This window comes from Magnolia sinica, chromosome 4 (assembly GCF_029962835.1).
Source record: "Magnolia sinica isolate HGM2019 chromosome 4, MsV1, whole genome shotgun sequence".
NCBI lineage: Eukaryota > Viridiplantae > Streptophyta > Magnoliopsida > Magnoliales > Magnoliaceae > Magnolia > Magnolia sinica.
Genome location: NC_080576.1, coordinates 86,187,749 through 86,202,846, shown reverse-complemented (window position 1 = coordinate 86,202,846; position 15,098 = coordinate 86,187,749). Strand labels below are relative to the sequence as shown.

At 39.2% G+C, this 15,098-nt stretch overlaps 1 protein-coding gene across 3 annotated transcripts in view; it reads left to right on the top strand.

The window, feature by feature from the left end:
- Positions 1-14,522, top strand: part of LOC131243314 (uncharacterized) — a 135,474-nt gene extending 120,952 nt beyond the window's left edge. For all 3 annotated transcript variants that reach the window (XM_058242565.1, XM_058242562.1, XM_058242561.1), the window contains 5 exons: positions 10,493-10,603; positions 12,572-12,639; positions 13,399-13,465; positions 13,560-13,628; positions 14,270-14,522. In XM_058242565.1, the coding sequence (XP_058098548.1) occupies positions 10,493-10,603; positions 12,572-12,639; positions 13,399-13,465; positions 13,560-13,628; positions 14,270-14,359 (405 nt within the window). In that variant the 3' untranslated portion in view covers positions 14,360-14,522. The remainder of the gene's footprint in view (positions 1-10,492; positions 10,604-12,571; positions 12,640-13,398; positions 13,466-13,559; positions 13,629-14,269) is intronic.
- Positions 14,523-15,098: the final 576 nt, after the last annotated feature.

The window sequence follows — 15,098 nt, the reverse complement described above, 5'->3', positions numbered from 1 at the left end:
TTCTTCTTCTTTACTAACTGTGGAAGGCCTGCAGCTGAAGGCAGTTCCTTTGCTTAACCCTTCCTTTATAATAGGCCTACTTCTATATATTATGTGGCTAGTTGTATTGGTTGTAATTGTAGGGGGAGGGGTGTAGAATGTCTTTGTATTTGAGTTGAGAATGGCTCGAAATAAATCCTAGACTTCCTGAGGAGCTTTGTTACATGGTGTAGCGTCTCTTCCCCGATAAGCCAAATGTAATTTCAGTCGATTTGCTTTGTTTACAAATTGCTTTCTACATGACTTACATTGTAACTTTATCTTTCCATCTTGGGAGTAGACTTGGACTTCATAATCTCAAATATCTGCCGATTCATCATCTTCCGATGACATATCTACATGTGTATATTTTAAAAGAAATATATCTGGTTATGTTAAGGCAACATTAAAAAAGAAGAAGTTATAGTGATGAATGAATGCAATTACCCAACCATATAATATGAGATTTAAGCAACATTAACTAATTGAATGGTATAAATGAAAAGAGAGAAATATCCATTTACCTATAAAATATTACAATTTAAGTAATCAAAAAATAATTACAAATATCTTGATATAACTTGTAAGCAAATGAAAGAGAAATAAAAGGCAATGTCTTATCCTATAGGAACTGTCTCATCTTGTTTTTCACTCTCTTTTCCCTCGAACTCCTCATCAATAGAGTTCCCTTTCCCCCATATCGGATGTAGCCAATCCTGTGCACAAATGAGCACTTCAACCGATTCTGGTGCAAGTGAATTTTGATAGTTGTTCACGACCTTACTTCATGTACTAAAAGCAAATTCCGAAACCATAGTTGAAATTGGAAGTGATAATATGTCTCGTGCCATTAACGAGAGCACAGAGTATTGTGAATCACGAGATTTCGTCTTCCACCAGTCCAAAACATCAAATTCATCGCCTTTGAATTTTACAAGTGACTCCTTGAGATAGTTTTCAAGTTCCGATACAAGTGTTTGCATTTGAGTCTCATGCCGCTATGCCACGGAAGACATGAAATCATCTACTGTTTCTTTTGGCGGTTCATCAACAGTAGAACTAGAACCCGCGTGAGGAGATTTGTCTTTTACGGCGTACACAGAAATTGTATAAATCATTGACTGCATCACGAATCTTATCGACCTCAGGGGCACTCATCACACCATACTACTTACTACATATGAATTCAACCATGATCATCTTGTATTGAGGATCAAGAACAACTACAACAGCCATTACCAGACTACACTCAGACCAATACTTATCAAACTTTACCTGCATACCCATGGTCATTAATTGTAAAAAGTTTAGTCCACTACTACTTTTGTGCAAGGTATCTTTTACCTTCCAAAGTTCTGGTAAAAATATATTTGTTGTTAGATACTAGCTTCCTGAAAATTTGTTCGTTGTGTTGTAAAAAATTAAAAGGAACTTGCGACTTGATTCAGCTCTTGACTAATCATCTTCAGAAGGCAACCAAAGATACGCAATATCACGCTCCACATAGTGAGAGAATGTATCTTTAAAAGCTATCGCCGAATCCAACATTTCAAAAGTTGAATTCTAACGTGTCATGACATCCAGCTTCATCATTCTCTGAGATGATAAATTCAACCGCTTCACGATCTCATTTCATGTATTTAATCGTGAAGGTGACCCCCGTATGTACTTTACACTCTCTCTTATGTTCTCGATCGTTAGCTCAATTGTTTTAAGGTCATCTTGTACAATCAAGTTTAGGATGTGGGCACAACACCTAACATGAAGTATCTTTCCACCAAAAGACAAGTCACTGGTGGCCCTAAACTAGTTCCGCAAATTCATTATTATGCTATCATTTTCTTAGGCATTGTCTAAAGTTATTGAGGAGATTTTCTTCTCAATTCCCCACTCCACAAGACATTTGTACATGCAGTTTGAAATCATCAATCCAGTGTGAGGAGGTGCAAGATAACAAAAGTTTTTGATTCTCTTGCAGAGCCTCCATTCGACATCAACGTAGTAAGCAGTTAGTGACATTTATCCCTTTCGTTGATTGGATGCCGTCCACAGATCTAATGTTAGGTTAATTCGGGAAATCGATTCCAACTGTCCTTTCAACTTGAGCTTCTCACTTTAAAAAATCTTCATGCACACTCTCTTTATTGTTGTACAGGATACCTCGTATCTGGGGTTAAGGCATTTGGCTAATTCGACAAAAGCAGGACTCTCTACCATCTGAAATGGTATTTCATTGGCAATAATAAATTTGGCCATCAACTCATTCATCTGATCTTTGTTATACTTGTAGATGAACAATGTACCTTGCGACGAACTCTCTAACGATTGGGTAAATGAAAGTGTTTGTTGCCCTGAGGTCTGAGTTCTCACTTTTTTATGACACTTCAAACTATGTTTCTTCAGAGTTGTGGTCGACTCATCTGCTTGCTTAGCATATTGAGTCTTGCAGTACTTACATTGTATCTTCACGGTGCCGTTCTTCAGGGTTACTTTTCAAAATCGTCCCACACTACTGATCTTGTTTTTTTTTTTTTTTTTTTTTCGCTTTTCCCCCAGTATGTGACTGTGAGGTACTAGTATCAATAGGCACCTCTTCATCTTCTAGACCTAATCCTTAATCTTTCAGGATCATCGACGATGTAACTGACAAATCGCCTGGGGTATTGGAAAGACCCTTACTTTCCATCTAATAGTTGAAAGACACTAAATCATATTAGCATTAGCAATCTAATGCTTAAAGAGTTATACTAAATCTTAAATTAGTTACCCATCTAAGGTTGGATGGATTGTAATACTTTCATATTCCCATTTAAATGCCCACGCCTAAAATCCAGTAGCATCTCCTCATACCTCTCCAAATAAGTTGATCTTCCGTTATATTCCGATGCTAAATATCTAAGCAATATGAAGATATTTGTCATTGGAAATGAAAAGGAAGAAACATATCCAGAGAGAAATGAGGAGATGGATTGAGATCAGGCATGAACATTTAAATAAGTTGTATGAAAGCATACTATCCATCTAACCTTGAATTATCCAAAATGGGATAATTTGAGCGATTTCTATGCCACCAAAAACACTATATCTATGTATGGCCCCATATAAATCCTCAAATGGGCAACTAATTATCTAACTCACAATCACAAGTCACAATAATAAGTTAAATTAGTTACCCATCCAAGGTTGGATCGATTGTAATACTTTCATATTCCCATTTAAATACCTACGCTGAAAATCCGGCAACATCTCCCCATGCCTCTCCAGATAAGTTGATTTTCCGTTACATTCCGATGCCAAATATCTAAGCAATGTGAAGATATTTGTTATTGGAAAAGAAAAGAAAGAAGCATATCCAGAGAGAAATGAGATGGACTGCAGATCAAACATGAACATTTAAATAGGTTATATGAAAGCATATTATCTTTCTAACCTTGAACTGTCCAAAATGGGACAATTTGAGCGATTTCTATGCCACCAAAAACACACTATATCTATTTATGACCACATAAAAATCCTTAAATGGGCAACTAATTATCTAATTCATAATCACAAGTCATAATAATAAGCTAAGCAAGAAAAGCAATGTAATACATATTAAGCTAACCATACAATACACAAAGATAAGATGAACAAAAAAGCAATGTAATACAATTATATAAACATATTAAGCAGTAAACAATAAGCAATAAGCAATAAACTATGTAAATGGTAATTCCAACAAATTAACTACTAATTGCAATTTAGGAAATAGGGTTTAGGGATTAGGTTTAGGGTTAGGGTTAGGGTTTAAGGTTTAGGGTTAGTCATTTTCTCTTGCTTGAATTATTGTTTTAAGTTTTTTCTTTTTAGAAGCTAAATGTTTTGGTTTACCATGTTGCAGTTTTTCATTCTTTTCTATCGCATTTACCATTATTTTCAATTCCCCATTTTCTCTAATTCTAGACTCTTACTTGTGTATGGAGGTAATTCAATAGTCTTTTCAAGATGGTGGCAATTTTTTTAATGATTGCAACCACTTAGAAATGTTCATTTATCCAAATACCCTTAACAATCATATATTTGATTATCCCTAAAAATTCAAGCACTTAAAACAATAATTCATCATGTGATATTCCAAATATTTGCTCAAGTAGAAATGTAAGAGAAAATGACTAACCCTAAACCCTTAGTCATCATAAGAGAGAAGGGTGCGGACCACCAGCGAGCCAGGATTGGACCACTAGCGACCAGGGCCGAACCACCAATTAGCCAGGTCTGGACCAATAGCGAGCCATGGCCGGACCACCCGCGAGCCAGTGCGGTCCACCAGCGAGCCAGGGCAGGCCACCTTTTAAAAAAAAATTAAAATGGAACCTACCTGATGAATGGAGGAGGATGAACGATGAAGATGAGTTGTGGGGCTGCTGAGTGGCCAGATCGAGATGGGTGGGTGTGGTGTCGCTCGATCGCGTAAAGAAGAGGGGTTAGGGATTTAGGGCTTTCGTTTGGGCAGAGGGTAGTAAAAAAGTAATTAAAAAAAAAGGTAAAATATGTTATATAGCACCCGACTGGATCCGATCAGATCCCAGATCGGATCGGTCCAGATTGGCCACTAAACTGAACTCGACTCGTTGTACGGTCGGATCTGAGTGGGCCTACTCGATCCAACCCGATCTTGGCCTTCGTTTTGGGTCGGATCCTGCCTAGCTCTAAGCGCAGCATGACACGGTCGATAAACATAAATATGGTTACAAAGAAATGGTGTGTTTGGAGAAGGAAAATGAAAATATAAGTAATCTGGATGCGGCGACCATTGGTGTGGGTCATATGGGTTAGCAAGTGTCCAATGAAGGTAGCAAGTTGGATTGTTAGGGGTTGGGGTGTTTGCAAAAGCAAGGCCAAATTAAAGATTTGTAAAAGATTCAAAGTGCAAATTGTAGCGTCTCAGGAAACTAAGATGTAGGGGATAAACCAGAACATTGTCAATTCTTTATGATGGGGGCATAATAAAAGAATGGGAAGCTTTAGATGTTGTAGGTTCAGCATCAGGTATTTTAGTTGTTTGGGACACCAAATTCTCAATATCTTTGTTACTTAAAAAAGTATCATCAGGTTTTCGATGGGTATTTATAGCGGTTTATGGGCCGTGTCGACTGAGGCTTCGAACTAAATTTTGGGAGGAGTTGGATGAGTGTAGGAGAAAATGTAACTTAACATGGTGTGTGGGCAACGATTTCAATGTAGTTAGATTCGTGCATGAGAAATAAAATGGGGGCCGGATATCTAGCAACATGCAGCATTTTTCATATTGGATACTTAGGAATGATATGGTTGATCTTGTTAGAGATAGTGGAGGAAGATTAGGGTCTCCGATCATTCAGATTTGAGCTTTCTTGGTTAGAAATAGGATTTGCAGAAAAGGTTGTCAAATGGTGGTCCCCTTTCTCGATCTAGGGGGGGGTGGGGTGCATGATTCATGTTATTCCAAAAGTTAAAGTTGTAGGAAAAAAAAAAATGTAGGTGGAACAAAGAGGAATTAGGGGGCCAAGAGGAGGAGACGGTAAAAATTCTGCAAGCAATATAGCTTCAGGAAGTGCATCGGGCAAAATACAATGCTACATTGCGAGAGGAGTGGGAAATTATCATAAATTTTATCTCATGAAGTAGGAAGAGGTATGTAAACCGTGGGATCAAGGGGGAGCAAGGTTTAGGAATTTGGAGGTTATGAATCAAGCCCTATTAGGAGAATGCATTGGGTCAACACATTTCTCAGTCCTCATCAACGGGTCTCCTCATGGATTCTTTAAAAGCTCAAGAGGCCTGCGGTAAGGTGATCCCCTATCCCCATTCCTTTTCCTCTTGGTGGGAGAGGCCCTATCCAGAATGCTTCATAAAGCCCAAGCCGAGGGTATCCTTACTGGTATTAGCATCCCAGGGATGATCTCTCCGCTGTCCCATGTGCAGTTCGCGGACGACACTCATATTCTTCGAAGCCTCTCTTGGCAAGATAGAAGATTTGCGTACAACAATCAGATGTTTCGAAGCAGTGTCAGGTCTAAGGGTAAATCTGGCGAAATCCAAGATGATAGGGGTTAATATGGAAGATGGCGAGATCGACATATATGCCAAGACCCTTCACTACGCCCCAGCCTCTCTCCCGTCTTCTTTCGCCGGCCTGCCCCTTTGCATCGGTCAACCTCCTAGATATCTATGGGACAACATCATCGCTAGATTTGAAAAATATCTTGCGAGATGGAAGTGTCGCTACCTCTCCCTGGGAGGTCGTCTAACGTTGATCAAATCAACTCTCTCAAGCCTGCCTCTCTACTTTATGTCCATGTATAGGTGCCCTTCGACAGTCTTAGCCTCCATAGACAGACTAAGACGAAACTTTCTCTGGTGCGGCAAGGAAGATAAGAGGAGATTCCATCTTCTAAATTGGAAAGAGGTGTGCAAGCCTCTTCAGGATGGTGGTGCTAGGATCAAAGACATGAAGAAAATGAACCGTGCCTTCTTAGGGAAATGGATTTGGAGGCTGGAGACCGAAAACAACAAGCTCTGGAATATTATCGTTAAGAGCAAATACGGGCTATCTGAGGGCTGTTGGTGGACCAGGAGCTCTTCTCTTTATAAGGCATCCCACCTATGGAGGGGCATCTTAAGCATGAAAAAAAAAAAGTTCTTAGTAGAATCGACTTCAGTATTGGTAATGGTGTCAACATCAGATTCTGGGAAGACATATGGGTGGGGGACTTGGCCCTCAAAAACCGCTTCCTAAACATCTTCAGGTTAGCCCTCGACAAATCAGTCGCTGTGGCTAACTGTTTCTCGGACTCTTCTAGTAAGACTATGGAATGTGGCCTGTAGGAGGAACCTCCAAGACTGGGAGATTCCTGAATTTGCAGACCTTCTTTGCATCTACCAATCATCGCCCAATTCCCAGAGTGCAGATTCGCTGGTATGGAGGCTGGATAAAACAAGTATTTTTTCCGTCAAGCCTTTCTATGCGCTATCCCAGCCATGGTCGGAAACAGAGCTTTGGTTCCCATTCATTTGGAGATATTTGGTCCCTCCTAAGGTAGCATGCTTTGGTTGGTTGGTTGGAAAAAAAAGGATTCTAACAATGGATAATTTGAAAAAAAAGGGGCATGTAGCTCCCTAACATCTACTTATGTTGTATGAAGAACGAAGAAACGGTTGATCACCTGCTGGTTCACTGCCCTTTCATCTCCAAAATCTGGGCAGATTTCTGTTTGCAGTTTGGCCTCTCCTGGTCGTTTACTGATTCGGTGGACTCCTTGCTCTCAGCGTGGCATGGTACCAGTTTGGATAAGAAGAGGAAGCAAATCTGGAGAATGTCCATCCTCGCAATCTGGTGGTCCGTATGGATGGAAAGAAACAGGAGATGTTTCGAGAATTCTTCAAACTCTACGGATTCAGTCTCAGATAAGGCGAAATGTTTAATCTTAGAATGGGCAACTGTTGTTCTTCCTCTAAAGGACTATGATTTCAGTTTCCTTGTTGCTTAGGGGCGTCTGCCTTCAGCAGATGTCTTTTTCTTTTCTTGTATTTCTCTTTCTTTTTATATAAAATCTAGTCATCTTTCAAAAAATAAAAAAATAAAAAAACCAAGCCCTATTAGGGAAATGGGTTTGGAGATATGAAGTAGAAGAGGATTCTCATTGGAGAGAGATGATAAGTGGGAATTATGTGGTGGAAGAAAGGAGGTGGTGGATTAGGTCGCCATCATTGTATAGATCATCATATTTATGGAAATCTTTGACATTGGTGATAAAAAGTTTGGGAAGTGGTTTGTTTCTTGTTGGGGGACAGGAATAATATAAGATTTGGGGAGGATAAGTGGGTAGGGGTTCAGTTTGAGCGATCTTTTTACACGGTTGGCGGCGATCGTAGTTGAGGTGGACCTAAGGGTGGCTAGTTATTTTTCCATTATTAGGGAGGAAGTAGTATGGGCTCTGCTATGTGGGAGGAATATGGTGGATGAAGAAATTGCAAATTTTATTAGTTTGCTCTAGTTGCTATCAAAAGGCGACTCCGGTAACTTTTAGACTCCGATTCGATGAAATGGTTAAAAGGTAGGTTCAACAAGTTCTCCATGAAATCCTTCTACACGTTTATAAGCGGGGAAATCTCTACTGACAGGGTCAGTCTGATGGCGTTTATTTGGCGATACAGTGCCCCTCCAAAGGTGGTGGCACTCGTGTGGCTAGTGCGGAGGAAGAAAGTGCTAACAATAGATAATCTTTGCAGAAGAGGGTTCACTCTTTCGAATGTATGTCTTCTATGTCTTCAAGATGAGGAAATAGTGGATCATCTCTTCATTCATTACTCTCTTGCAAAAGAAGTCTGGGATAAGTTTTTTAAGTTATTTGGAGTTGCATGGGTGTCGCTAGATTCCACCGGATTCCATCGGTAATTTCCTGTTGATGTGGCATGGTGGGGGCATAGGGAAAACTGGGGTAAAAGTTTGCCAATTAAGTTTGTTAGTGGTTATCTCAGTTATATGGCTTGAGAGGAATGCTCGGTGTTTTAGAAATCGTACAGGACACGTTCTAGAGGTTTTTAGAAGGGCTAAATCTCTTGTGATGGAGTGGGCTTTAGCTTCAAAATTTATTGTTCAGTTTCTAGAGTGTTGGTGGGAATTGTAAATATTTTTGCTTTCTATACTTGTAAATTTGTGGCTTTGGCCTTATAGGAATAATATTGTCAATGTTAAAAATAAATAAATTAATGAAAGGGAAAAATCAACAAACCAGATATCGACCCCGCTTGAAACTAGAACAAGAAGTGAGCTGTGGCAGTTTCGTTCTTCTTCCTGTGGTGAAATAGTTTTTGAAGAGATTTGTCTTCCATTGTAGAAAATTCTTGAAATTTTGGAGGTATTGCTTTCTAACACAAAATTTTGATTTTTCATTTGTTTCATTGAAGAGCCTAAACTAGCCAACTTTCCTACACAAGAAATTAGCCTTTGCTTGGGGTATGCCAACTTTGGCACTCCTAAGTGTTGTTCATCTTCTAGTGTTTCTATGCATTTAACACCTGGCCTTTGTTGAACGCTTGGACATGCAACTGAAAGCTCAAGTTATTTGTTCTCAATGCACAATCTTCAAGATGGTGACAATCGAACATTGTTGTATTTTGTTATTGAATTCTATTCTTAGGGCTTCCAGAAATTTGCTCCTTCCTGCAGAAGATCTGTCCTTTCATGTGATGGTTATGATAAAATTTTCATAATTATTATCAAGGAATTCCATGATGATAACGGTGGCCATAATGGCCACCACCATTACCTTTACGCTACGAGGTGCAACGGCCGTTATGGTCTCTCTCTCTCTTTTTTTTTTTTTTTTTCCTTTATTGAAAAAAAATTCCAAAAAAATTGTTTCTTTCCCGTAATGGACCGTTACGGGGCCTTTACAGCCTTTATAGGGGGTGTAATGGGCCATTACGGGGGCCGTAATGCCCTTTACAGGTCATTTTTTCTGCAACGGCCGTTACAGCCTTTACGACCCCGTATTGTGTAACGGTTGCCACCGTTATCTTTATGTAACGGCCTTTATGGCACACCATGATTATAATGGTCTCTGTTTATGTGAGACACCCACTAAATTTTTTATTGTTTCAGTAGGTATTATGGACAACACAACATGAGATATGGGGGTTTTATTAAAATACTTTAGTGAGCCTTTTTTTGGGGATTTTGGACCCCTTGGATTGTAATATTTCTTGATGGTTGAGTCCGAGTTCGCCTGCATTTTTTGGTTGATTGAGGTTTCTAATCCATTTCTTCTTGCTGATTGTTGCTTACCACTGTTAAGATAGCTTTCTGGAACATTTGCTTAAAACAAGGAAGAGTTCTTCATGTGGACTGCTTCATTGGTAGACGCAAGCCACACTAATAGTTTCTTGCTAGCATCTAATTGCTTTGGGCATGGCAATTCCATAGCATTTATTGTTTGACCTTTTTAATTTTTTGAAAGGTAATTATTGTTTGACCATTTGACGCTAAACAATGGAAAAGAACCTAAACTTGACAATCAGACTATTGTTAGTAAAAGCTCAAATTTCTTCCCTATGTGCCAAAACTTGATTTCCAAATGATACTAATAAAACCGCAAATTACAAGATAAATATCTAGAATCATTCCACAAAACTATTTAAGTTATCACACTAATAGATAATTGTATTCCGTTGTAGGAAAAAAAGAAAATTAACTCAATTCATTCAAAATGTCATATAATCTGTCTTCTTTTATTCACACATATGGCTTCGTTAAACATGTGCACATCTGAAAGTCTTGGTGTATAGTGTACTTTCTACCCTGGCATTGTCTTCTCTATTTTGGATTATTAAGGGACCAAGAACAAAATGCATTTATTTGTGTTCCTGATATGTTGCACTGTTGTGTTGTTCAGCAATATATTTTGCTTCTTTTTTCTTTTTTATTCTCATGCTAAAAAGTGAATGTCTGCAGGGTGTAATGGCAATTCTGGATATCCAACTGAATGCAGTCTCCGTTGTAAACCTTGTAATGTCGATAGGGATTGCTGTTGAGTTTTGCGTCCACATAACACATGCTTTCTCGGTCAGTATGGTTGAGCCCCATTGTATCCAATTATAGTGCTATCAAACTGAAAGTATTTGTAAATATGTTTGCATCATGCTCTTCATTGAATTTAGTTCTGTTTTCCTGATTTGCGATTATGATTTTTTTTTTTTTTTTATATATATTGGTAATTAAGGTTTATAAGGTATGACAACCAGGGATCAAACCCTGGATCACTCGCACACTCTATACTCATTTGTGATTTTATGATGTTTCCAGTATCCTATGTGAATTTTGTTTTATCGACCATGAGAATTACTCTGAATTTGCCATTTTGTTCCAAGACTACATCTCTGATAAAATGTCAGTTTTATATGTGAGGTTGATGAGAATGATCTATCTCAAGATCACATTGGGTTGGTGGATCGAGTCATGGGGCAACAGATGCACAAAATATCCATCTGTCCATTGTATTGCAGCACATCACAGAAGATAAGCTTTGTTTCCCTATAAAAACAGCCACAATGTAAAAAGGAAATGCAGATAAAGACATGACATCCCCCAATTACCAAATGGGGTAGAGATTAATCAATTCAGCAATGTTGAAGTAGGTTTCTCAAACAGCCACCCAAAGATCTCCAAAGTTGGTCTTCAAAAAAATGTATTTTAAACAAAAGGAAGAAGAAGGAAAGAAACAGCAAAATCTTATTTACAGATTTCAAAAAGAAAAAAAAAAGGCCATCTGAACTAAAATGCTAAAGCAATCTCAATTCTCAATCTTGGTTCAATCTACAAATGCTTGAGAATCAACAAATTCAACAATGTCTATTCTATCCAATCTCTGCTTATATTCCTCTGGAAAAAATAAAAATAAATTACAATGCCTACAAGTGCCAACATGGTTAAATGACTGTACAACTCAGTTTGACTTGTTCAGTCTCGATTCGAACCATGACTTGCCCAAGTCAGGGGTGACTCAGGGTATTGAACCAGATTGGTTTTGATCAAGTCCGAGTTGACTTGGACAAGTCGCACAGGACTTTTTTGAGTCTTAAAACCTTGAGTCAAGGAGGGGAATTGTTTAAGTGAGTCAAGGTATGAACTGTGGAAGAAAATTCTATCCTAGACAAGAAAAAGATCAAGGAGGTAAAGAATGCTGGCACTTGTACTGTTGAGACTTGTCAAGGGATGTTTAAGTGTACAAATTGTGGAAGAAAATACTATCTGAGACGGAAAGATCGAGATCAAGAGATCGAGGGAACCACTGCCATACCCTGGACACAAACTGTGGAAGAAAATACTATCTGAGACAGGGAAAGATCGAGATCAAGAGATTGAGGGAACCACTGTCATACCCTGGACTAAACTGTGGAAGAAAATACCGAGGGAACCGCTGCCATACCCTGAGAAGAAAACCAAAAGAAGAGCAATTTTGACAATTTTCTTCTAGATCTAATGATCAACTAATCTCTTTTCTTTCCTTTTTTTTTTTTTCCTTTTCTTTTTCCCCTTCTGTCCTGTTCATCACTGCTAGGGAACCATCTCCCACCCAAGCCCACTCAGAGCTAACTGCTGCCATGAAACTGCTGAACCACTGCTTGAAGGAGGGGAGGGACTTGCCCTTACCTTATAAACATGCCCTATATAACTGGGATTGCAGTGCATGTTGAGAAATGTGGTCCACATCATGATCTGGCAATTGAGGTACTTTGGTCCCAATAATGTCTGAGGATGCTGGCATCTAACAATAGTAGACCTAGGATTTAAATGGAGAGTCAGAAGACCATCATGCACAGACTTGGCTCCAAACTTTGTGTCAATAGGTGTTGACTGACTTTCTCACCTACCATCTGTTGACTAATAATAATTCATGGCATAAAATACCTGCATGATAGACAAGATCCTCTGGTTGTGTAATCACCATGACTGTAATAATACAAAGCATAACCCAGCATAGAATTGTGGATATGGTTTGTCCTGACTGTATCTTGACTCCACTTTTTACAGGTTAGCAATGGGGATAGGGGACAACGGGCCAAAGAGGCTCTAAGTACAATGGGAGCTTCTGTGTTCAGGTAAGCTTCATTTATTTTTGTTTTTCTTTCTTTTTCTCCTTGGGAAGTATGCCTGAAGGTAATGATCAGAACTTGCACCAATCGGCACAAGTGGAATCTTATGCTGCGACTTGCCACAAAGAGGTGGTTTCATATTATTGGGGGCAGACAACGGACATCAGTTTGGATGGGTCGTGGCTCTTGACACCACATCAAGCTATATTTAGTGTCCCAATTCCTCCCAGACCTTACAAGTGGGAATTGGGATGTTATGATGGTCCTGACCATTGTGATGGGTCTGACTAGGTGGGGGTTCCCCAGAATTTCCCAATTTAAAGAGGCTAACCATCCAAAACTTATGACCTTCTCACTTTTGCTACTTCTAGTCAACTGTCTATTTGAAGTCCATTAACAGAAGGGTTAGGATCTTTGAAGCATTAGATATTTTTGGGGCATCTCCTATACACGACAGGGGCCATCAGGTCAAGTATCTGTATAATTGAACCATGGGCACCTCTTCCACATACAAGCATCAAGATGATATACACATCCTGATATATCAGGGCCCAATAATTCCTCTATTTTATTGTAGTGTCAAGACCCATAAAACCATTGGAAAGAATTGCATCCAAACCTTTCATTTTTAACTTGAGTTCTGGATCCATTAGCACTGATTGAGCCACATCTCATTCAGTGGAAATCCTTAATTGCTGGGATGATAATTCAATTTCCTTCTTCCTCCATTTTTGTTGCCGATAAGTGATCTTGGGTTATTTGCAGTGGAATCACGCTGACGAAACTTGTTGGAGTGATTGTCCTACGCTTTGCACGATCAGAAATTTTTGTGGTTTGTAACTCTTACCTTCCCTCACACTGATCTGTTGCTTATATATGCTCTTGCAATATTCGGGGTTCTAAATTCTACTTCATACGTTTTACAGGTTTATTATTTCCAAATGTATCTCGCGTTGGTCCTGATCGGGTTCTTACATGGGCTTGTCTTTCTGCCTGTAAGAATTGAAGTATTTTCTCATTTATGTGCATATCACTATCTTAATCCATTTAGAATCCCTTCCCAAAGGTTTGAAAAAGTGCGTGCATGATCACACACACACAAAGAGCCTCTTGCTGCTCATAGGAGACCTTATATGCGAGCAAACTTGCATGGCCCACCGTGGTGCCCAACTGTGATGTATATGTGAAATCTACTCTATCAGGTGCATTGCCCCATGTTAGGCCATAGGCCCAAAAGTTGTAGTCAGTTGGGCCACACCAAGGGAAACGGTTGGGAGGAGGATGCTCACTCTTGATTTGATGCAGGGGCACCATGCTGTTTACATGAAATCCACTCCGACCATCAGGTGACTCATCTCACGTAAGGCCCAGGGCCCAAAAATTGGCCATTATACTATTCAAGTGCGTCCTAGTGAAATAAAGGTTGGCTGTTTTATCTCCTCCCAACTGTTTCCTTTGGTGTTGTCCCACCCAAATCATGGACTCTACTAATTTGAGGGCCCGGAGCATAAAATGGCATGATGCACATGATGGCTAGGGTGGATTTCATGTAACTGTCAATGCACACGTTAGTTGATCATCTCTGTGTAATGTGTGTAAAAATAAACGATTTTCATGCAACTGTGATTGATTGCAGGTGGTGTTGAGCATGTTCGGTCCTCCTTCAAGGTATGTACTTGTTGAAAAGAATCAAGATGACCAGCCGACAACTTCACAGCTGACTTGATCATATTCACAGCCAATCACAAATATTTTCATCAGCAAACATTTCGTGTCAAGGAAGCTTTTCCTCTGTAATTGGATGAATTGTAAATGTCCAAACTCTAATTTAATATATGATTTTGTTTCCATTTTGTTACATGCAATGGGAATTCTCCGATGTTTGCCATTCAACACGTAAAAAAACAATGCCATATGCAATAGGCACAGCTATAATTTAATGATCTGCTGGCAGTCACTCTTTCATGGGGGCTCAAAGAGGTTCTTCACTGATCGGTGTGCCATGTGCCCCACCATTTCATCCTCGGAATGTTATCTCCGTGCAATGTCAATAGTATCCCGACTACCTTGGGGAGGTGTTTTCCTCTTGGATTGTCAGTGTTAGCTCTTAATGGCATCAACATGGAAGTGTATGATTTTCAATCTTTCAAAAGTAGTTCTTATTATTATTATTATTATTATTATTATTGTTATTACCGTTGATTTTACCAATTGTAAAAGAACTGATATCAATCAACTTAGGGAAGTGATATCATGCAGCTGGTGTTGTAAGTTCATGGAGCTTCATCCTCTCAAGATAGCTCTAAAAGTAAGTGACTGAGCCAGCTGAGTTAACTCGATTGGAGATGTTCCTATCCGGGTCACATGACACTGATTTTGAGAGAGACTCATCTAGTCTTAGCAAACTAGAACCGAGAACACTGATTTTGAAGAATTTTATCACAAAAATCCCCACAAAGTATACA